Source organism: Podarcis filfolensis, assembly GCF_964270895.1.
Source record: "Podarcis filfolensis genome assembly, chromosome: 17".
In the NCBI taxonomy this organism is placed as follows: Eukaryota; Metazoa; Chordata; class Lepidosauria; order Squamata; family Lacertidae; genus Podarcis; species Podarcis filfolensis.
In genome coordinates this window covers 14,065,291-14,089,614 of record NC_139621.1, presented here as the reverse complement: position 1 = coordinate 14,089,614, position 24,324 = coordinate 14,065,291, and the positions used below count along the sequence as shown (strand labels likewise).

At 44.1% G+C, this 24,324-nt stretch overlaps 2 protein-coding genes across 6 annotated transcripts in view; both read left to right on the top strand.

Moving 5' to 3' along the window:
* ACER2 (alkaline ceramidase 2) overlaps positions 1–24,324 on the top strand; it is a 529,013-nt gene that overhangs the window by 424,656 nt on the left and 80,033 nt on the right. The gene's annotated exons all lie outside the window — the stretch shown is intronic.
* The window catches only part of FOCAD (focadhesin), a 127,595-nt gene that overhangs the window by 34,493 nt on the left and 68,778 nt on the right, over positions 1–24,324 (top strand). For all 4 annotated transcript variants that reach the window (XR_014542964.1, XM_083592739.1, XM_083592738.1 and 1 more), the window contains exons 12-15: positions 1,198–1,302; positions 3,045–3,146; positions 8,955–9,085; positions 11,984–12,110. Coding sequence is in view for 3 of the 4 variants with exons in the window: in XM_083592739.1 (XP_083448865.1) it covers positions 1,198–1,302; positions 3,045–3,146; positions 8,955–9,085; positions 11,984–12,110 (465 nt within the window). In the remaining variant the exon portion in view is untranslated. The remainder of the gene's footprint in view (positions 1–1,197; positions 1,303–3,044; positions 3,147–8,954; positions 9,086–11,983; positions 12,111–24,324) is intronic.

Genomic DNA, 24,324 nt, shown 5'->3' with positions numbered 1-24,324 from the left:
CTGCCACCGTGCAATGCTTGCAGAAGCATCGAAGTCAAAGTACCACTCACTTAGCTATTTATCTGTTGTGAACTACCCTGGGATCTTTGGATTAAGAGTAGCACACAAATTTAATAAATAATCATGAATAATAATCATGAAATGGAAGAGAGTTCTGGTGATAACAGCTCCCCCTGCCTCTTCACGCTGTTAAATTGAGTTAAAATTACAGTTTTGCCGGCAGTTGATTGCTGTATAGATATCCAAATTAGAACAGAAGATGGCCTATTTTCAAAACAAGATTATATAGTAATGCTGAATTTATTTGCAACCAACTCTAAAAATACAGTCTTTTGGTACAATGGCAGCAAACTGCATTGGATTTAGTGTGAATTGAGCAAAATCTGCTTCTGTTCATCCTTTGCTGCCTCCTTGTCCCTTTTTTTCTTTATCTTTTTCAAACTGTAGATTGTAAACATCCTTGGGGCAGGGACCTTTCTTCAGTTATGTTGTAAAGCCCAGTATTCAGTGGCAGCCAATCATCATGAAACCGCAAGGCTGACTGTGATGTCCTTTCTCATAACAAACAGGAACTTTTGGGTGCTTTCAGAATTTATTTAATCTCCATGCGTGCACAGGAACTGGCAAAACTTCCTTAACATTTCAGAAAGGTTCAGAACCTGTTTGAGTTAATGGTCCTTGAAGGAATTTAATTTAAGACTGTGCAGACCCTTTTCAGTATCTGTATGCCCACTGGCCAATAAGTAAGGGGTTTGGTTTGAATTTGTTCTTTAGTTTCGAGCCAGCTCAAACGTCCAAACTTGGGATCACTAAGTCAGTTCTAAAGTTACAGTAATTGGAGGTAACCGGGGAGCAGGGGAACCCTTCCTGAATAACAAAACTCAGGACAGAGCTTGACTCTGGAAGCAAATAATAAAACTGAGATGGAAATCTTTACAATACTCTGCTGGAAGGTGAAGGAACGGAATTGTTAAAAAATAAAGTAGCCTTGGAAACAATCGTCTGTACAATTTGCATACCACTGAATTTTGTTGTGTTCCAGAAAAATACATTTCTGTGTTCGTATTTTTGTTTCTGTTTGTAACTAATCGTTTTATGAAGACTTGGAAAACAGCTCAAAATGGCGGTGATGTTTATCATTGTTGTCCACACATGGAAGCATAGCAACCCATTTTTTATGGGTATTATTTATTTTAGGTGCCAAATCTGATTCCCGTCCTGATGTTTAAGTTGGGGACGCCGCTGGAGCCCACTCTGTGCCGGGAAATCTTGTATACTTTGCCTGCTTTGGGTGTTCATAAGGTCAGTACAAAATTTTAACTTTTCTCTGCTGGAAAAGGCGTTTTGTTTCTTAAAGGCAAATTTTGCTTCCTTTTTAATTTTGGAATAAAATGTCAAGGGCAATGAAAGCACCTTGTACGATGACATTGTACGATGTCATTTACCATCACTTAAATGGGTGGCATCTTGTTCCAACAAAACACTTTATCTTCCCTAGAGGAATCCATATGGAATATGTTACTTGTCTGGAGGCGGTTGGAGGGGGGATGACAGCTAACAGATTGAGGTTGAATCCTGACAAGACAGAAGTATTGTTCTTGGGGGACAGGGGGTGGGCAGGTGTGGAGGACTCCCTGGTCCTGATTGGGGCAACTGTGCCCCTGAAGGACCAGGTGCACAGCCTGGGAGTCATTCTGGACTCACAGCTGTCCATGGAGGCACAGGTCAATTCTGTGTCCAGGGCAGCTGTTTACCAGCTCCATCTGGGACAGAGGATGACACCCTACCGGCCCGCAGACTGTTTCACCAGAGTGGTGCATGCTCTAGTTATCTCCCACTTGGACTACTGCAATGTGCTCTCCGTGGGGCTACCTTTGAAGGTGACTCGGAAGCTGCAATTAATCCAGAATGTGGCAGCTAGACTGGTGACTGGGAGTGGCTGCCAAGACCACATAACACCGGTCTTGAAAGACCTACACTGGCTCCCAGTACGTTTCCGAGCACAATTCAAAGTGTTGGTGCTGACCTTTAAAGCCCTAAACAGCCTGGAGCGTCTCCACCCCCATCGTTCAGCCTGGACACTGAGGTCCAGCTCCAAGGGCCTTCTGGCGGTTCCCTCTGTGCGAGAAGTGAGGTTACAGGCAACCAGGCAGAGGGCCTTCTCCGTAGTGGCGTCTGCCCTGTGGAATGCCCTCCCTTCAGATGAGAAGGAAATAAGCAGCTATCTTATCTTTAAAAGACATCTGAAGGCAGCCCTGTTTAGGGAAGTTTTTAATGACTGATGTTTTTAATATTTAATGCTGTATTGTTTTTAACACTTGATTGGAAGCCGCCCAGAGTGGTTGGGGTGGTATAAACAATATTATTATTATTATTGATATTATTATTACTACTACTACTATTTATTATTATTATTACTACTACTACTACTACTACTTTACTCCCTCATTCAGGCTATGGGTGATTGTCAAAGATGTAGATCTACATAGCCTGAATGCCTTGTAGCCAGGAACATTCGGATTGCAACAAATAGAAGCTCAGAAATAATATCTCTAATTGTAGCCCATAGCACTATATACTATGGGTGTAGCTCGTGTTACACTGTAGGAAATGTAAATATGCCTTCAGTGGAATAAAGATCTTTAAAAAGATTATCTCCCAAGGTTTCCAGAGAGGTGATTTATTTACAGTCAGGTGTGTTGACTGAATAGGCCTGCATGCCCCCCCCCACCCGAAAATAGCAGATTAAAAGATTAGTCATTAACCCAGTGACAACGCAGAACTGTTGCCAAAGCAGCGCCTCAGCACCTTCTCTGGCACCTAACATTTCCACTTCTGCCTCCTGCGTTGCTATCATAATGCTAAATGGTGCTGCCGTCAAGATGAAAAAGTTGCCGTCTGGGTGTAGCCCGAGATGCTTGGCATGCAGAACTGATCGGCGCTTTTGTATCTGCTGCAAAATTTATCTCTCCAGACGAATTCTGCATTGTAAATGAATGTAGGGAAAGTTCTGTTTTTACAAACAAGCAAACGATCTCTTTCAGGTCTGCGTGGCTCAGATTTTACGCGCCCTACAGGTGTTGGGAAACACGCCAGAGCTTCAAGCTGTTGCATTACGCCTGATGACATCTTTATGGGAGAAGCAGGTTGTCAAAGAGTTTGAAAGCAATTAATCTCTGTCTCGAAAAATCACATTTTGGGGGAATAATTGATCATGCTGTTGCCTTTTGCTTAACAATGGCTGCTAGGAACTTGGTTGAGAGTGGCTGGGGCAAACCTGCCAGATGGGTGGGGTATACATAATAAAGTTGTTGTTGTTGTTGTTGTTGTTAAGATCTAATCCTTCAGGCCACTCTAGGAGGGGAGTATGAAGAATAATTCATTCTTGGAAGCTTTTACAATACAGTCATACCTCGGAGGTCTAACAGAATCCGTTCCGGAAGTTTGTTCGACTTCCAAAATATTCAGAAACCAAGGCGCGGCTTCCGATTGGCTGCAGGAAGCTCCAGCCATGTTGGACATTCGGGTTTCAAGGAACGTTCGCAAACCGGAACAATGACTTCCAGGTTTGCGGCATTCGGGAGCCAAAACGTTGGAGTCGCAAGGCGTTTGTCAACCAAGGCACAACTGTACTGTTATCGTATGTGTACTGAGATACTGCAGAATTTTTTAATGAATGAATCTTTTTTTAAAAAACAAAAACCAATTTTTCATTGAATTACCAATGCCAGAACCCAGTATTCTTGGAGTTCTACTGTGTACTTGGTTAGCAGGATGTTGTGCTTCATTCTCCCTTGCATATCCTGGGGTTGCCATATTTCAAAAAGTAAAAACCAGGATACCCCAAAAGTTGTTTAGCTTTTTAGGGAGCCCCCAAAATTGTTGAGCTTTTGTCAGATGCTGGTGTGGTTGCTCGAGAGTAACCAGGCAAGACTCCGACCTGTCTTTTCCAGGCTTTATTCTTGGTGCAAACTATTTACAGTGAAGAGCGTCGTAAGTTCATGTCTGGCTCAGTCGCTAGCAGAATCTGGGAGTGGCCGGTTTTTGTACCTCCCCCATCATAAAAGTCGCATCACCCCCAGACTTTTCCGTCCCTCCCTGTGCTGAAACCTACTGCGCAGAATGGGCGCTGGCAGGGGCGGGCTTCCCGCCCCTCCGGTTTGCTCAGGCTCGGTGTTGAGGCTCTCCCTAGCATCCCCTGGTCCCTGCACCTCTTCTCCACTGGAGGTGGGGCTTTCCTCCTCGCCGGAAGAGGAACTGCTTCGCAAGATTTTTGGAGGCTCACTATAACACAACTGCCCTTCCATCTCTCGCCTCTGAGCTGATGGCAGTTCCCTGACGGCTTTGTTTAGGGAAACCCGAAACTTAAGTGTGTGGTAAGGTAAAGGTAAAGGGACCCCTGACCATTAGGTCCAGTCGTGGCCGACTCTTTGGTTGCGGCGCTCATCTCGCTTTATTGGCTGAGGGAGCCGGCGTACAGCCTTTGTTTTTTTTATAAATAATTTTTATTAATTTGCAACAAAAGCAATAACACACAATAATTTCACATCCAATTTTTGACAAAGTATTTCTTTTCTGGACTTCCTTCAGCTTTTCCGTAAATAATTCGTAGTCATTATTTAATTTACGCATTTCTTAGGTTTGTATTGTCATTATTTGAGCCTTTCTTTTTCTATTCCCTTTTAACAATACTTCTCACATTTCACAGTGCTTCTTTAAATCCCTCTAGCGTTATCTGTCCCTCACTTATACTTTCCAGATATTCCACAAATTTTCCCCAGTCCTCGATGAACTTTTGGTCTCTTAGATATCTAATCTTCCCAGTCAATTTATCCAACTCAGCATAGTCTAACAGCTTCGTTCTCCATTCTTCCATTGTCGGTATTTCTTGTTGTTTTAATTTCTGAGCCAGTAACACTCTTGCAACTGTCACTGCATATTGAACAAATTTACTGTCCTTTCTCTTTATCTCATTTCCGAAAATTCCTAACAGAAAGACCTCTGGCTTCTTTATAAGCGTATATTTAAGTATCTTCTTCAGTTCATTATATATCATTTCCCAGAAGCCTTTCACTTTCTTACATTCCCACCACATATGGTAAAAAGAGCCTTCTTTATCTTTACATTTCCAACACTTATTACATGTCTTATACATTTTCGCTAATTTCACCGGTGTTATGTACCATCTATAAAACATTTTCATAACATTTTCTTTTAGTGTCATACATGCTGTAAATTTTAAATTCTCCTTCCATAATCTTTCCCAGTCTTCAAATTGTATGTTATAACCCAAATCTCTGGCCCAATGTATCATTACCGATTTAACTTCCTCATCCTTCAGATTCCATTCTAGCAACAACTTATACATTTTGGATAAAATTTTAAAATCATTATTTATTATTTCTGTCTGAAATTTTGAATCCTTATCTGCATAACCACATTCTTTAATATCTTTCCTAAACATTTCATTTATTTGAAAATAATGCAACCAGTGATATACATGTTCTTTAACCTGCTCATGTGGTTTCATTTTCCATTTTCCTCCTTCTTTAAATAACAATTGGCCATATGTGATCCAATTACCTCTCATATTGATTTTCCTTACACTCATAACTTCTAATGGAGATAACCAGTGTAGTACTCTAGGTTCTAATAGGTTTTTATACCTATCCCAAACTTCAACTAAAGGACCTCGGAAGATGTGGTTCTCAAAACCTTTATGGATTTTCTTCTTCTCACACCATAAGTACGCATGCCATCCAAATCTGTTATCAAACCCCTCTAAATCTAACAATTCCTTATTTTCTAATTTTATCCATTCTTTCAACCAGTAAAGGCATGATGCCTCATAGTATAATTTCAAGTCGGGCAGGGCAAAGCCTCCTCTTTCTCTCACGTCTGTTAATAACTTAAATTGAATTCTCGGCTTTTTGCCCTGCCAAATATACCTTGAAATCGCTCTTTGCCATTTGTAATGGGAATTGGGGTTGCTTGTGCGTAGATTCCAAACTGCTCCCAGCTGTTGGGGTAGCTAAACCTTTCCCTGATTTGACAGCCCTTACAAGGCGACTGTCTCAGTCACTGGCAGAATCCGTCAGTGGGCGTTCCCTAAACTTCTTCCAACATAAAAGCTGTTTGACGCCAAGTCTCCTCCTAGCCTCTCTGCGCGGAAGTCTCCTGCGCAGAGTGGGCGTGGCCAGCGGAGGTCCTGGGCTCTCCCCGCTGGACCCTGTGGAAGGGTCTTGGAGCCCTCTCTCCGAAGACCTTCCCTCCTCCCCTTCTTTCCTGGTGTCACGCCTATTTCCTTCCCCAATGGAAGTATTCTCCCTCTCCCTGCTGGTCCCTTCTCCTGCATCATCGGAGAGCCCTACCTCCGCTATGAGCTCCGATGTCAGTTCCCTGACACCATTCTTTGAAAATCCTGTTCCCCTTAATTATGGGGATAGCCTGAAATAAAAATAACATCCTTGGAAGCACATTCATCTTAATTGTAGATATTCTGCCCCAAAAGGACAGTTTCATTCTTCCCCACACCTCCAGGTCCTTTCTTATTCCATTCCATACCGGTTCATAGTTGTTCTTAAATAAGTCTGTATTCTTAGAGGTTAACCATATTCCTAAATATTTCACCTTTTTAACCACCTCTATCTCTGTTTGCTGTTGCATTATTTCTATTACACTTTGGTCCATGTTCTTCGCGATCATTTTCGTTTTCTTCTTGTTTAGTCTAAAACCTGCCACTCCTCCAAACTGTTCAATTTCCTCCAGTACTTCTTTAGCAGTACTTATTGGATCTTCTATCGTTAACACCAAGTCGTCTGCAAACGCTTTAATTTTGTATTCATTTTGGCCAATTGTCACACCTTTTATTTTTCCGTTTTGTCTTATCAAATTTAAAAGGACTTCTAACACCATTATAAATAATAATGGCGAGAGTGGGCATCCCTGTCTTGTTCCTTTTGGGTCATGTGGGCAGCATGACTAAGCCGCTTCTGGCAAACCAGAGCAGCGCACGGAAATGCCGTTTACCTTCCCTCCGGAGCAGTACCTATTTATCTACTTGCACTTTGATGTGCTTTCGAACTGCTAGGTTGGCAGGAGCAGGGACCGAGCAACGGGAGCTCACCCCGTCGTGGGGATTCGAACCGCCGACCTTCTGATCGGCAAGTCCTAGGCTCTGTGGTTTAACCCACAGCGCCACCCAGGAAACACGAAACTTAAGTGTATGATACCATTCATAATTCTGGAGAGAACAGGGAGAGCCCTTTCCTTTCCCAGTTCTCTGCATGACCTGCACCCCAACTGTGTGCTGGACTGGAGCAACTATTTGCAGAGCTGATTTGCAGTAAATCTATCTAGAGGTAAAATATCTGGTATATACTGCTATTCTTTAGCTGCCATTACATTTGTGGTCCCTTCCAACTCTACTGCCCTATGAGTCTATAATAACAAGATTCCTGCCTTTGCAGGGCGTTGGACTAGATGATCCTCGTAGTCGCTTCCAACTCTACAATTCTATGATTCTGTGAACAGAAACAGAAATAGTGACTCTCACAACTGCCCTGTAAATTAAGTCAATGTTATCATCACTCATATTGCAGATGGGCAGAAAATAATAATCCGGCAACAGGCCATCAAACTGGGGATTCCAACCCATTGGCCTAGACCGGACATGTTCAACCGTTCGACCGTGATCGACAGGTAGATCCCCTGGGTCATCCTGGTCGATCACGGGTGATCCTAGTCGATCTCGGGATTAAATGAAGTGGGCAAGGAATGTCGCTGCTCCCTGCCTGTTGGTGCTGACTTTGAAAGCCCTAAATGGCCTGGGCCCAGTAGACCGGAAGGAGCATCTCCACCCCAATCATTCAGCCTGGACACTGAGGTGGGCTAGGCAGCAAGTGCAAGTAAGTGCAACGGGTGTCTGCGTAGGTCAGGCTGTTGATTGATTTTCAAAAACTCTGGGCAATCTCCCCCCGCTTCCAGTTAGTTGCCACCTTCCACCCACCCACCCCACACACGCTCCTCCTCCCTCCAATGACAATGCCATAATTTTTATACTGGGAGTAGATCACAGTCTCTTGGGAGTTCGACGCACCTGGCCTAGACAATATTGACCTATCTCGGGTTGTAGGGATTAATATACCAGTATACCTGAAGGAGCATCTCCACCCCCATCGTTCTGCCCGGACACTGAGGTCCAGCTCCGAGGGCTTTCTGGCGGTTCCCTCCCTGCAAGAAGCCAAGTTACAGGGAACCAGGCAGAGGGCCTTCTCGGTGGTGGCGCCTGCCCTGTGGAACACCCTCCCACCAGATGTCAAAGAGAAGAACAATTACCAGATTTTTAGAAGACATCTGAAGGCAGCCCTCTTTAGGGAAGCTTTTAATGTTTAACAGACTTATTTTAATACTTTGTTGGAAGCTGCCCAGAGTGGCTGGAGAAACCCAGCCGGATGGGTGGGGTATAAATAATAAATTATTATTATGATTATTATTAGTAATGAAATACTGCATGTGACATCACTGGCAGAGGAAGAGGGGGCAGGGGGACCGCACTGCCCCCCGCCCCACGATCCCGGTTGAGTGCCATCGCTGCTGGGCCCCCCACGCTGGGCGTCATGCCCTTGTAGGTGGCATGCCATGCCCCCAGGACGTGCGCCACACCCCCGCCTGCTCTCCCCCCCCCGGTGCCGGAGCATGAAGCTCCGCCACTGTGTGACATGCTTTCAACACTTTATGACTGTAGTTCTGTGAACACTTGCTGTAAGTTCTATGTTTGCTTAAGTTGCAGTATATTAACTACAGATGTACATGAAACCGCATCTTAATAGGCTTTGCAGCAGGGGGCACGGCACTTTGCAATGTAAATGACTTTAGGGAGCTGCGTAAAATAGAATGTTATCCTGGTAAATTTAAATTGCTAAACCTTTCCCCTTCCATCAAATTATTTTTAGGATCGTGTTTACCCAGAACTGCAGCGATTCATGGCGATGTCGGATATGGCTTCCTTATCCGTTGGAAAAGATACTCAGTGGGAGAAGGTGATTGCCAAAGCTGCTTCTATCAGAGACATATGCAAGCAAAGGTAAGCAACAACGTCCCCAAAGTGGTTGTTTGGGATTAAGTTTGTTCAGAACTGCAGTGGTTTGTGTGCTTCATTGGATTCTTGATGCTGAGCCTGGAGCCTGGTCTCTCCCCATTGCAGTTACATTTTCTGGAGGGCAAGATTGAGTGCTGGAAAAACAGGGTAGTTTTTAGAAAGAGAAGATGAAATTATTACAGTGGTACCTCGGGTTACATACGCTTCAGGTTACATACGCTTCAGGTTACAGACTCTGCTAGCCCAGAAATAGTGCTTCAGGTTAAGAACTTTGCTTCAGGATGAGAACAGAAATTGTGCTCCGGCGGCGCGGCGGCAGCAGGAGGCCCCATTAGCTAAAGTGGTGCTTCAGGTTAAGAACAGTTTCAGGTTAAGTACGGACCTCCGGAACGAATTAAGTACTTAACGTGAGGTACCACTGTACTTGTTTGCATTTGGTCCAACAACGGATTCAGGTTCACATTTTGGGATTTAAGCCATTAATCCGTTGTTCAATTCAACTTTGCAAGACTGTCGTATTTTTTTGCTCTAGAAGACTTACTTTTTCCCTCCTAAAAAGTAAAGGGAAATGTGTGTGTGTCTTATGGAGTGAATGCAGGTTGCGCAGCTATCTCAGAAGCCAGAACAGCAAGAGGGATCGCTGCTTTCACTGCGCAGCGATCCCTCTTGTTATTCTAGCTTCTGAGATTCAGAATATATTTTTTCTTGTTTTCCTCCTCCAAAAACTAGGTGTGTCTTATGGTCTGGTGCGTCTTATAGAGCGAAAAATATGGTATATAGATCAGGCACATTCAACTTCCAAGAGACAGCGATCTACATCCACTATAAATAAACTGGCAATGATCTACCCATTGGATTGACCAGGGGCGGGGTGATCAATCACAATACTGCGATCAGCAATGATCTACCACAGACACCCTGCGATCAACTGGTAGACATGCCTGATATAGATCATTAGATAGAAGCAACCATTTGAGCCTATAGTTACACTTTTAGGCACAGTAGATTAGAAAAAGTAACTCTGACCAAGTTCCATAAAATAGCAGGAAATATATTAATACTTAATTGTTAAAAATTGGAATAAAAAACATTTATCGCTGGAGGAATGGAAAAGAAAGATACGGACCCACGCTTTTGAGCCACTATGGATTGTCTGTGCTTAAGCCTCTGAGTCCTTGTCATGTGCTGAAGGACAAAGGGGTGCACAGTATCAACCTCTGTGATTGACAGGCTTCGTGCAGCTTTTGGACTGGCTAGACTTTCTTTATTAGGAGCCTAGGCTTCTGACTTTGCTTTGTCCAAAGAGCAGGACCAACTTTAACACTCCACTTGCCGCCAACACCCACGACACGCCAGTGTTCCTGGCTCTTGTTCCAGCATCTGGTTTGAAAAGTTATGCCAGCAGCCAACCAAAGGAGGGAAAGTTGTACGACTCTGTGTCAGACAACATGGGTATATACCTCTGTACCTTATTGCTTGAAGGCGATTCATTGTACCACATCCAGGATCTTGGCAAAGTCTCTTCAACTCTATTTCCAACCATCCTGGACACAGGCCTTTTAAATTGACGCAAGCTGTTTCGGGAGACGGTATTTGACTAAGAAGTGGAATGATTACGGCGATAATGATATCCCTATCTGATTAAGAAGTTGCCATGTACTACTATGGATAAATCATCAATTGCTATGAGATGCGCTCAGATCAAATACAGTGGTACCTTGGTTCTCAAACTTAATCCATTCCGGAAGTCTGTTCCAAAACCAAAGCGTTCCAAAACCAAGGCACACTTTCCCATAGAAAGGAATGCAAAATGGATTAATCCGTTCCAGACTTTTAAAAACAACCCCTAAAACAGCAATTTAACATGAATTTTACTATCTAACAAGACCATTGAGTTATAAAATGAAAGTGACAATCAATGTTCTGTACTATAAAATAAATAAGACAGTATTGTAGATGACAAAAATTAAAATTAATTTTTTTTCTTACCTGCGCTGGTGATAGTCATTGTTTGGATGGGGAGCTTTTATCCATTTCTGCAGTCACACAGTACAATCAACCAATGAACCATAAAACGAAAAACAAGCCACAGTCACAAAAATGAAAAAGCCACACAAACAAAAATGCAAAAAATAGCAAAAACAAAAGCACCAAATATCACCTCACAACACTGCAATCAAAACAGAAGGCTTTAATTACGATGAGGACGCAAATGAGTGGCGCAAGGGCAGAAGCGGGAGGAAAAACACCTTAATTACTATGCGGGGGACTTAAATTCGCTGTGCAACAGTGAAAATGGAAGCTCAGGCGCATGTTCGGCTTCCGAGGCAAAGTTCGAAAACCGGAACACCTACTTCCAGGTTTGCAGCATTCGAGTTCTGAGTTGTTCGGGAACTAAGCTGTTCGAAAACCGAGGTACCATTGTATCTGACTGTTTGCTTTCTCTCTTTATGGAGAAAGGAAATATATTCAGTTTGGAGAACGTTCGGACGCGGGTGGCGCTGTGGGTTAAACCACAGAGCCTAGGGCTTGCCGATCAGAAGGTCGGCGGTTCGAATCCCTGTGACAGGGTGAGCTCCCGTTGCTCGGTCCCTGCTCCTGCCAACCTAGCAGTTCAAAAGCACGTCAAAGTGCAAGTAGATAAATAGGTACCACTCTGGTGGGAAGGTAAACAGCATTTCCGTGTGCTGCTCTGGTTCGCCAGAAGCGGCTTAGTCATGCTGGCCACATGACCTGGAAGCTGTACGCCGGCTCCCTCGGCCAATAAAGCGAGATGAGTGCCACAACCCCAGAGTTGGTCACAACTGGACCTAATGGTCAGGGGTCCCTTTACCTTTATGGAATATTCTGTAACTACCAAAGGTAATTCTTGCATTTGATTAGGCCTTACCAACATGGAGCGGATATGTTGGCTGCAATTTCCCAGGTGCTGAATGAATGCACGAAGCCTGACCAAGCCACTCCTGCTGTCCTCGTGCTGCAAGGTCTCCATGCCCTTTGTCAGGCAGAGGTAAGCTTGCTCCGCAGACTGTCCTTTCTCCTTCGCTTCGCCTGTTTTGTTCACCTTGGCTTTCGAGGAGCTGCCCTTGGGATAGAATACCATATTCCCTTCTGGTTAAAAAATAAGCCTCTCTGTTTTCCTCATTCATTAGTCATCCGCAGAGGCATGCAATGTGGCCGTTTTACTTCTCCAGATAATAAGCTGCACTGAGACCTGCCAACGACGTGATTGTCATTTTATGACTAATTTATAGATCTCAGAGGAAGCAAAATTCCTCCCAAAGCATTATATTCCCTCCCTCCATTCTCTGTACAAGGTAAACTCAAAGTTCTTTTCAGCATGTCTGTTGCAGAGATGTGTGCTGTTGCTTATGATCTCAATATTGTTTTTGTTGCTATCTGTACTTCCAGGCTACTTTTTTCTTCTTCTTCTTCTTATCTACCTGGAATGTCTTATCTTTGAGGCCAAGATTTTTTTGGGGGATAACAGCTGTTATCTTCATAGCTGCAGCTCTTGCCTCTGTCCTCAGTGTGCATGGTTTGCAAAGCCGACAGTGTGTGGACTTTGATATGTCCATGATGGGTGCAGCCTTCCAAATTAAGGCATCAGAACACACTGCCCAAAATAGCAGGACTTGTTTTGGCACAACAATTTTTTTTATCTTCCTGTCTCTCTTGAAATAAATTGGTCACATTTAAAACAATTGAAGCTTAGGTGTTGTTTTTCTAAAACACCTGAATTAAGAACAACCCTTTGGTTCTATTTGGATACCCCTAAATCCTGTGATTGAAACTGTAATTCTCTGCAGACGAAGGGTGGAACCCAATGCTTGACCCCCTGCAGATGAAAGTAATTTGGCAACAAATCGGGGAAAGGGGACAATTTTGGGCAATTTCCCTTCCTCTAGGTTTCTGCATCCCCTTCCCACCCCCCAAATCTGCTCTGGGGGTTCTTCCAAGCCTCCAGTGTGTATTGGACGGAAGCACACATGGGTAAGGGGAATTGCAAAAGAAAATGGCACCCCCTTTCTTTTTGCTGACTGTTTCCTTTGCAAACCATCCACAGGCTTTTTAAGAATACATTTGAATGACTTGCGTCCTACTTGTGGAAACGTTGTCCTTAAGATGTGCTTTATGTCTATAATGATTCTGCTCCCATCTTAACATTCAAGGCACATGGATGACTCATTTGTATGTTGGGCTCTTCCACACACCCAGTCCAGCAGGTGGCTTAGACTGTCAGCTTCTACCTCCTTTGCCCCAGTGTCACCCTTGTAGAACTCACCAGGCAAGTGGATGAGGCCCAAACTATAATTAGTTAGCTTCACGTCCTTCTGCCCTACCAGCCTCAATGGGGACCAACCAACAGGGCTTTATGGTGAGGTGCCTGTTTCTCTTCATGGTCCAATTGGAATTCAACCTGGGGAGGTCAGAAGGTGTTGGGGACACTGGGACCTTTAAAGCCCTAAATGGCTTTGGGCCTGTATATCAGAACGAGCATCTTCACATCCATCGTTTGGCCTGGACCCTGAGGTCCAGCTCCGAGGGCCTTCTGGTGGTTCCCTCCCTGCGAGAAGTGAGGTTACAGGGAACCAGGCAGAGGGCCTTCTTGGTGGTGGCGCCCGCCCTGTGGAACACCCTCCCTTCAGATGTCAAGGAGATAAAGGACGACACAACTTTTATAAGATATCTGAAGGCAGCCCTGTACAGTGGATGCTCGGGTTGCGAACGTGATCTGTGTGGGATGCACGTTCACAACCCACAGTGGCGCATCTGTGCACACGCAGGTTGTGATTCGGTGCTTATGCGCAAAGCGTGATTTAGCACTTCTGTCCATTCGCGACCACCGAAACCCGGAAGTAACCCGTTCCTGTACTTCCGGGTTTCAGCAGTCTGTAACCCAAAAAAATGCAACCTGAAGCGTCTGTAACCCGAGGTATGACTGTACAGGGAAGTTTTTTATGTTTGAGGTTTTACTGAGTTTTTAATATTTTGTTGGGAGCCGGCCAGCGTGTCGGGGCAACTCAGTCAGGTGGGCAGAACAACAACAACAACAACGATGATGCTATTGTTGTTGTTGTGGTCAGAGGCACTGCCTTAGGTGGCCAGTTCTGACACTGTAAAAAAACCAAAGAACAAAGATGAGGGACTGGATTAAGGCAAGGTTGGTGATAACTATGGGATAGTCACTGGGTGGCTCATGCACTCCTCAAGGAGAGAAGGGTGCTCAGGACCCACAGCACCTCCCAGTCCTAAAAGGCACCGTTGTTTGAGACCCTAGTGTTTGAGGATGAAGGAACTGATGACACAGAAGAAATATGACTCCCTGCTCTCCTTGATCTAGATCAGTGTTTTGCAAACTTGGGTCTGCAACTGCTTTTGGACTACATTTCCCAGCATCCCTGACCACCGGCCCTGCTAGCTAGGGATGATGGGAGTTGTAGTTCAAAAAAAGGTTGGAGACCCAAGTTTGCAAAACACTGATCTAGATGGTGATTGGGGGGGGGGAGATACTTGCATGTATAAGAAGTATGCTAAAAACCAAGACATCATTGTTTTAATTTTCAAGTTTCTTATAATCAACGAAGCGTTGCAGCTGAGATGCTGAAGCTAAAATCATAAAAGGATGCCGTGGTGTTTTATAAACACTTTCCACTTAAGAAGATCTCTGCGGGGGAAGGTACACTGGAAGAGTTGCCTCTTTGGAGTTTTTGAGAACATTTGTAGCACAAGATCTAAAAAGCAAACTCATAGAATAACTTTCAGCTTGAGTTAAATATAATGGTTGTCCTATATTAGAATATAATGGATTACATGAAGTAGGAAACACAGCAGATGAATTACTCATGTTGCTCCCGAGTCCTGGGCTTGCTTTGGGGTGATTTATGAAGACGGCTAAATCTTTTTGTGCTTTTGTATAATGGAGCCTTTTAATGAGACTTACAGTGCTCACTGGCTTGCATGTCAGGCCTGGATATTATACGCCGCAGCTCTTGCCAAGACCACATCTACTAATTCTTGGCAAATCTTTTGTTTTCGCCCCCGCCCCCAGCAAAATTCAACAGAAGCCAGCATACTTTCTGTGAGCCTATGCATCCTGCCTCATAATAGATTTCATGTGTGAAATGCGTCAGGCAAGCCAAGTAAGATTCAAAGATGAAAAGACTCAGCATAGTTTGGAAGGAGTTTTGTTTTGTTTCTGCTCCGTCCGTTTCTCTCTGGAAGCAATTCTGTGCCGTATACTCCCTGATTCCACATTTATTAGGCTTTGAGTAAAGAGAGAGAACTTGCGGAGCAGAATAGCACAGGGGAAATTATGAAGATGACAAATTATGCCGGTTAGTGAATTTGACAACTAAAAGAAAACGGTTCCTTGGGCATTCTTAAAATAACTTGGCTATTAAAGCTGAAGTGCTGTGTTTTTTCTGCGTACAAAAGCAGACATGCAGCTGTTTCTCCCCCCTTTTCTTGAAAATATTTCCTCCGGGGATTTACAGTGCAGCCTTGCAAGATTTTATATTCCTTTATGCTTCCGAGTATGGGACCCGGGTGGCTCTGGGGTTAAACCACAGAGCCTAGGACTTGCCGATCAGAAGGTCAGCGGTTTGAATCCCCGCGACGGGGTGAGCTCCCGTTGTTCAGTCCCAGCTCCTGCCAACCTAGCAGTTTGAAAGCACGAAGTACAAGTAGATAAATAGGTACTGCTCTGGCGGGAAGGTAAACGGCGTTTCCGTGTGCTGCTCTGGTTCACCAGAAGCGGCTTAGTCATGCTGGCCACATGACCCGGAAGCTGTGCACTGGCTCCCTTGGCCAATAAAGCGAGATGAGCGCCGGAACCCCAGAGTCGGTCACGACTGGACCTAATGGTCAGGGGTCACTTTACCTTTACCTATGCTTCTGAGTAGGGTTGGCTGTGCCGTTTAAGGAGGGTAGTAGCCTTGCACTATGTTCTTCGGGAACCCCAATATTTCTGATTATTATGAAGCATGCAAAATGTCCACATCATTTGCTCCGTAAAGTTGGCATTTGAACTTGCTGTGAATCTTTCCCCCTGATGTTGATGTGTCTTTTTCCCTTTCCTCCCCCAAAGTGGAGCTGAACCGGAAGCCTTGCTTTACAGCTATTCAGTGTCTTCAACTTCAGAATGCAATTGCGTCCTGAAAATTGAATGCAGGCAGTTGCAAATTGTATGGGCAGATCTCTCTGCTGAGACTGTTTGCCCCTCTGTTTCAATCTTCTTACAGTAGATCTTCTTGCAAAGAAAGGAGCTGGAGTTGCACTCTTTGCGGAGCATCAAAGCCATTCTCCCTTTTTAGCTGCTCCCACTGAACAGCTGATGGGCCAGAGGGGATGCAAAGGGCTGGATAAAATCTGGCAGGCAGTATATGACCTGTGTGTGCTAATGGCATTTGTTGTTTAGTCGTTTAGTCGTGTCCGACTCTTCGTGACCCCATGGACCAGAGCACACCAGGCACTCCTGTCTTCCACTTCCTCCCGCAGTTTGGTCAAACTCATGTTCGTAGCTTCGAGAACACTATCCAACCATCTCGTCCTCTGTCGTCCCCTTCTCCTTGTGCCCTCCATCTTTCCCAACATCAGGGTCTTTTCTTGGGAGTCTTCTCTTCTCATGAGGTGGCCAAAGTATTGGAGCCTCAGCTTCAGGATCTGTCCTTCCAGTGAGCACTCAGGGCTGATTTCCTTAAGAATGGATGCGTTTGATCTTCTTGCAGTCCATGGGACTCTCAAGAGTCTCCTCCAGCACCAGAATTCAAAAGCATCAATTCTTCGGCGATCAGCCTTCTTTATGGTCCAGCTCTCACTTCCATACATCACTACTGGTAAAACCATGGCTTTAACTATACGGACCTTTGTCGGCAAGGTGATGTCTCTGCTTTTTAAGATGCTGTCTAGGTTTGTCATAGCTTTTCTCCCAAGAAGCAGGCGTCTTTTAATTTTGTGACTGCTGTCACCGCTACTGGCATAGCCCATCCTAATAAGCTTAAGAACGGAGAATGAAGCTATTACCTGTGTAAAAGTCAGTGGAAGTCACAGGCCACAACTGTTGGAAGTTGGCTACAGATCAAAGTTGTGACTGATATCTGGCATCTTATCAGATTCAGGCTTGGAACCTGGAAGGACAGAAGCTATTAGACAGAAGGCAGAATTTCTTTGTCCGATGCAGTAACCTTATTGGGACGCAGCAGGGTTTGCAGGACTGCAGCACAACGTCAAGACGATGCTGTTGAACAGTAAAGATAAGGCCAGCTCTTTATTTCTCCTGCTAGCTGAGAATGTTTCCTAGATCGTGCTTCTCGATTCCCCCATTTGAAACGTCAGGTGCTTCGCAATCCTTCACTCTCAGCATCCTTGCTAGTTGAAAAAAGCCATTTTCGGCACCTCCAGATGAGCGGAAAGTTTGTGTTGTTGCGATGTATTGGAGGGAAATGGATTCAAAGCAAGTTCCATGATAGAACCAATAGTTAATTGCTCCTGTAAACAGATGCTCCAGTGTTAGCACTGAGAATTTGACGCAACCAGTTTACCCTGGATAAAGTAAATAAATCTTCTAATGATTCATACTTTGAATCGTGCATGGAAGTGTTCAGAAGGAGACTGGCAATCGCCCTGAGACTGGCGAAGTTAAAACCTTGTTAATCCTTAGAGATGGAAATGATCTATTCATCCCAAAACAGCAACAAAGGACGGGACAATGGGCACAGAGTTTAAAACAAACTTACAAAGAGGGCTTGCACCCCGAGCCTTTGAACACTGTCTGGGGTTACAAAGATGCTTTCTGATCAGCAACTGCTCTGTTGTGTCAAAGCTAATCGGTGTCCCCCCATATTGTGGAGCCAAATCCCTTTCATCTTCCGCGGTTCCTAGAGGGTGTTGTGCTCTCGAATAACAGCAATATACAATTGAGCAATAACTATCGAGACTCGGGGCATTTCCTGGGGATTCATGACCGAGGGAAAGAGTTCACCGCAGGCTGTTTATCACAAGGCAGAATCGGCCGTTCCCCCGGAAATGCCCCATGCCAAGATCATTAGTGCTGTTATTACCTTTGCATTTGTTTACTTTTTCAAAAACTTAGGTTGAGAGGAAAGCATAATTTTGTTTCCCTGCGGTTTTCTTTGCAACGCTACAGGGTAGCCGGCTCTCAATGGAGCCGCCGCTGCGTTTCATTATTCCAGAGAATTCGTTTCTTGCAGAAGGAGCCAATCAGATGTCTGGAATCTTACTCTTGTTAAGGGTATAAAGATAATTTATTATGGAAATGCTCTCCAGTGTAGTCGAGAGCCCCCAAGAAGCTAACTAGAATGGCCAGCTGTGTACAGTGATTTTTTTAAATCAAGTGTGGATTTTCACATTACATTCCAGCAATGTTGCACTTAAATCGGTGGGGGGTGGGGGGAGACTGTGTGCAAGGATGCCGTATTAAAAAAGTGGCCGTATTTTTCACTTTGCTGAGACTGCGCTTTCGTTTCCAGTTTACGGAGTTTTTATTTGGGGCGTTTGTTAATGTAGGCATTGGAATGGGAGACTTGATGAGCCATCTCCTTGCAGGACGAAAGTGCCCGCAATTTAGCTGATGCAGAAGACCGTTTAAAGTTTAAAAAGTAACAACAACAACAATTTTATTGTTTAGATGTCACCCATTTGGCTGGGTTGCCCTCCGGATGGCTACCACTTTCTGCCCTGCAAAGTCAAGCTGTGGCAGAGTTGGATGACGAAAGCCTGGCCAAGAACGCCAGTTACGAGAGTTTTGGGATTAATGCCGCCCTAATCTAGATCAGTTTGCTGGTGGGCAGGATGGAAGGAGAGTCCTCTTTTGCCTGCTAGGAAGGAGCAAATGTGGGTAGAACAGCTCCAGTAGCAGTGGCGTAGCGTGGGGGGTGCAGGGGGGGCCGGCCGCACCGGGCACAACATCTGGGGTTAGGGCAAATCCATGGGTTAGGGGGCGCAAATCCACGGGTTAGGGGGCGCAAATTACTTGCCTTGCCCCGGGTGCTGACAACCCACGCTACGCCACTGTCCAGTAGCAGTGAGGACATCACGACCAGTGCCGGATTTACGTATCAGCTAAACAAGCTCTAGCTTAGGGCCCCACTCTCTTGGGGGCCCCCAAAAAACATAAAGGGAAAAAAACTAGATGTACGGTACATTTCCAAAATATAAGATAAAACACAAATAAAATAAAGCCTTAAAAAAAAAATAGTTCTAGATGATGCCAGTGATTTACTATGTCTCTGCCAAACTCCAAGGGCACTTAGCTTTGAAGACTAGGGAAGTCTTGACTCTTTCAGCTGCAAACAGGGGAAGCCAAGGTTCTGGTGAAGAAGCTTGGCTCACTGGCTGCAAATCATTGTTGGCGAATGACCACCGCAGAGCTGGAAAGAATAAGCATGATAATGGGCTACCTTATCTTAGAGAATTCAAGTCTTGATTTAGCTTTCTGGTTTCCTTTGTAAAGGACGTTAATCTTGGGGTAGTGTTTGAACTTGGAAAACATGGAGTCCCGAAATGTCGCTGTGACACCCATCTCGCAGTTAGTTAGAGGGACAAAGCCTGAGTTTAGAGCTGAGTTTGCGGTGATTTGATCTAGAAGAAAAGCAGCAAGCAGAGAGAGAAAGAGGGAGTCGTGCCGGATCTCTGTCTGAATCCGAAACTGCAGTAATGGGAGAAACAAGGCTCTTTTGAGGTGCTGGTACTGTGAATCCCTTCATCGTGGGCTCAGTAATAATAATAATAATAATAATAATAATAATAATAATAATAATAATTTATTTATACCCTGCCCATCTGGCTGGGTTTCCCCAGCCTCTCTGGGCAGCTTTCAATAGAATATTAAAATACAATAATCTATTAAACATTAAAAGCTTCTCTAAACAGGGCTGCCTTCAGATGTCTTCTGATAGTTTTTTATGCCTTTGACATCTGATGGAAGTGCGTTCCACAGGGCGGGCGCCACCACCCTCCGCCTGGTTCCCTGTAACTTGGCTTCTTGCAGTGAGGGAACTGCCAGAAAGCCCTCAGCACTGGACCTCAGGGTCCAGGCAGATGCTCCTTCAAGTCTACTGGGCCGAGGCCGTTTAGGGCTTTCAAGGTCAGTACCAACACTTTGAATTCTGCTCAGAAACGTACTGGGAGCCAGTGTAGGTCTTTCAAGACCGGTGTTATGTGGTCTCGGCGGCCACTCCCAGTCACCAGTCTGGCTGCCGCATTCTGGATTAGTTGTAGTTTCCAGGTCACCTTCAAAGGTAGCCCCACGTAGAGCGCATTGCAGTAGTCCAAGCAAGAGATAACCAGAGCATGCACCACTCTGGTGAGACAGTCTACGGGCAAGGAGGGTCTCAGCCTGCATACCAGGCGGAGCTGGGAGACAGCTGCCCTGGATACAGTATTGACCTGCGCCTCTATGGACAGCTGTGAGTCCAGAATGACTCCCAGGCTGCGCACCTGGTCCTTCAGGGGCACAGTTACCCCATTCCGGACCAGGGAGTCCTCCACACCCGCCTGCCTCTGTCCCCCCAAAACAGTACTTCTGTCAGGATTCAACCTCAATCTGTTGGCTGAGGTTGTCTATAGGGGGCAATAAACCACATATCATAAAGACACCACAGCCGCCGCTGTGCCTCATACCCAAAAGGAAACCCAAACCCTGGGGAAGCACCTGGAACCTGCAGAATCCCACACTCCTTGGAGATTGGGGTGCAACAATACGTTGGAAACAGAATGTCCACGTGCTGTGCTGGCTGGGGCTGTTCTAGTCCAAAACATCTGGAGGGCACCAGGTTGGGGGAAGGCTGGTCCAAGTGAAGGACTTCTGAGATGTCTTTTTGATTTTCTTGCAGAGAGCCAGTGTGGTGTTGTGGTTAAGAGTGGTGGACTCATAATCTGGTGAACCAGGTTCGCGTCTCCGCTCCTCCACATGCAGCTGCTGGGTGACCTTGGGCCAGTCACACTTCTCTGAAGTCTCTCAGCCCCACTCATCTCACAGAGTGTTTGTTGTGGGGAAGGAAGGGAAAGGAGATTGTTAGCCGCTTTGAGACTCCTTCGGATAATGATAAAGCGGGATATCAAATCCAAACTCTTCTCTTCACTCTTCTTCTGCACTGCTCTTTGCGAATCTAAGCTCTGCATCCTTCGGCCAAGACCTCTGAAGAAGCAGTCAGATGTTTCAAATTTTCTCTGTGACTTGCAAAGTTTTGCCAGATTTAACAATAGGAAATCAAAATTTCTTTTTGAAAAAAAGGTTCTGAATGGTTTCAAAAACATTTCGCAAATGAACTTAAGAGTTTTGTAGTTGTTAACAACAACAACAACAACAAATTCATCTTTAGATAATAACAAAATATTACTCTCTTTCAAGCTTTGTCTGATGTGTATAGGAACATGAGCGGGAACAGCTGGGGGTGGCCCTTGAAGTTGCCTATTGAAAGTGGCTCCTGGGCAAACTATATCATTTCTATTTAAGTTATTATTTCTGAATGCATATCTAAGACATATAAATTAGCATATTATTTAGCATATAAATTAGCATTTTATGAAAATCTTTGCTGCTTTCGTCCTGCTTTTCATTATGCATTTCCTTCTTTTAGGTGGTGTTTGAATGGCCACCTCAATTCAAAGACCTCCTGTTGGTTGGTTTGTTTATAAATTTTCCAAATACAGTCGTACCTTGGTTCTCAAATGTAATCAGTTCCGGGAGTCCGTTCAACTCCAGAAACGTTCGAAAACCAAGGCGCAGCTTCTGATTGGCTGCAGAAGCCGTGTTGGATGTTCGGCTTCTGAAAAATGCTCGAAAACTGGAACACTTCCAGGTTTTCGGCATTCGGGAGCCAAAAACGTTTGAGAACCAAGATACAACTGTATAAAAAAACAATTGGTCAAACATTTTCCAATCTACATTCCCTTGATAGTCGACTTCCCTTCCATGGTGTCCTTAAATTATCTATTGCTTCTGCATATTATGATTAATCTATTCCTCCTTTCCTCAACCTTATTCTCAGAATCCCTTTTACCTGCTAGTGTTTTAACATGTTTACAATTTAAAATAATAATAATAATAATAATCTACAAACATTTCCCAATCCTCCTTGAAGGCTCTCTCTTCTTGTTCTCTCATTTTGCTAGTTAAACTTGCTAATTCAGCATATTCCATCCATTTCAACTGCCACTCCTCTTTTGTGGGTTCTGCACCCTCTCGCCATTTGGGGGCCTATAATTCTCTCGCTGCAGTCATTGCATACAGAAACAAGTTCCTTTGATTCTTTGGTACGTTAAATTCAAAGACCTTCTAAACCGTGTATTTGGTCTTGACATAAAATATATTAGTATCTGAGGCTTAACGTTCTAAAGTGTGCATTTTTTCAGGACAGTGGTCATAATGTGGCTAGCCTGACCAGCTTAATTTATTCCTAGTAAAGACATTTGGAAAATGCACATTACTTTTCCATATTGATTTTTTTATATCTTTCTCAACTATGGTATAAAGTCAGGGAATGTGAACATTTCATACAATCAACATTTGTCCCCCCCCCCCCGTCACAGGGTAAATTGATCTATCATTTCTCCCGTTAATTTGTAAATGCATATTTATGATCCCTCTGAAATGCTGGATATTTCTCTCTCTCTCTCTCCTGCAGATGAATTGTTCTCTCTAATTCTTGAGAATAGTATTCCTGAAAGTGGGGGTGGAGAAGTGTCATTTTCACTCAACATATAATCAGATTAAGTTTCAGTAGCTGTCATTATTAGTTACACTGGAATTGTATTCACGGATCTGCCTGTTCGTTAAAAGGATTTAACTCAATAGGCATTCCTGAAAGCTTTTTCTTTACAGTTTTTGAGATGGTCCCCTAAAGTGTTTTCACAACCTCTGAAGTGGCTGCTTAATTCGGCAATTACTTTTCTGATGCCCAGTATTCTGATTCTGTTTTTTTTCTTTTTTACACACACACTTATATATATGTGTGTGTGTTTGTGTGTGTGTGTGTATATATATATATATATGTATATACATATACAGATATATTATATATATATATATATATATATATATATATATATATATATATATATATTATATACAATATATATAGATAATATTGCTACACTGAATTTTATCAAGCAATCCCCGTTATGGAATGAGCTTCACAGGGATGCTGTCAGTTCATTTCTCTGCATGAATAAATAGTTGATTCTTCTATTTGGCGAAGGCACATCTGCAGCTTTGCTCATAACGTTGTATACATTATGAAACTTTCTCCGGCATTGACTTCCTTGGTTTTGAATATAAAGCAGATGTGAGACTCGTAACATGGCCCCCTGGTAAATCTTGGCTTGACCTTTGACTTGAGGACTTGCAACTGTTGAAGGAATTTATTTTCTGCGGCATTCTACTCATCATCCATCTAGGCACCCATTGCCATTGCAATGTAGACTTGAACAATGCAGAGCAATAGCAGATAACTAATCCTGGCAGAATATAGAGCGATGTCTGAAAAGTTGAAATTTTTGAAAGGAACTTTGTGCACTTATGTCAAAGATGGATCGCAGGGGAATCCATTGAAGTCTTCATTACAATGGTTTGCTCCCTACAGAGCTGGGGATCTTGGAAAACCAGGAGACACACTTATGGGAGAGAAGAAGGGAGAATTCAGCATTCATGTCTGTGATGCAAAAGATTTGATTGTCAGATTCATTCATTCCTACTATGACCTTATGTGTGGTGGACTTAACTCGTTGCAATGGATCGGTCTGGCAGCTCTGTAAACTTCCTTGTGTTCCTTGAAAGGTTCAGCTCTTTGTGGCATGAATGGAAGATGGAATACAAGCAAGCCTATCTTCACTAGTTCTAATGTCTAAAATTCTAAAATTAGCATTGTTTCTACTACAGTGGTACCTCGGGTTACATACACTTCAGGTTACATACGCTTCAGGTTACAGACTCCGCTAACCCAGAAATATTACCTCAGGTTAAGAACTTTGCTTCAGAATGAGAACAGAAATTGTGCCCCGGCGGCGCGGTGGCAGCAGGAGGCCCTATTAGCTAAAGTGCTGCTTCAGGTTAAGTACAGTTTCAGGTTAAGAACGGACCTCTGGAACGAATTAAGTACTTAACCCGAGGTACCACTGTATTACGAAGAGAAGGCATTGGTGCTTTAATTCCGGTAACAACATGAAACCTTCAAGAGCAAACATTAGCATGAGAGAGAGAG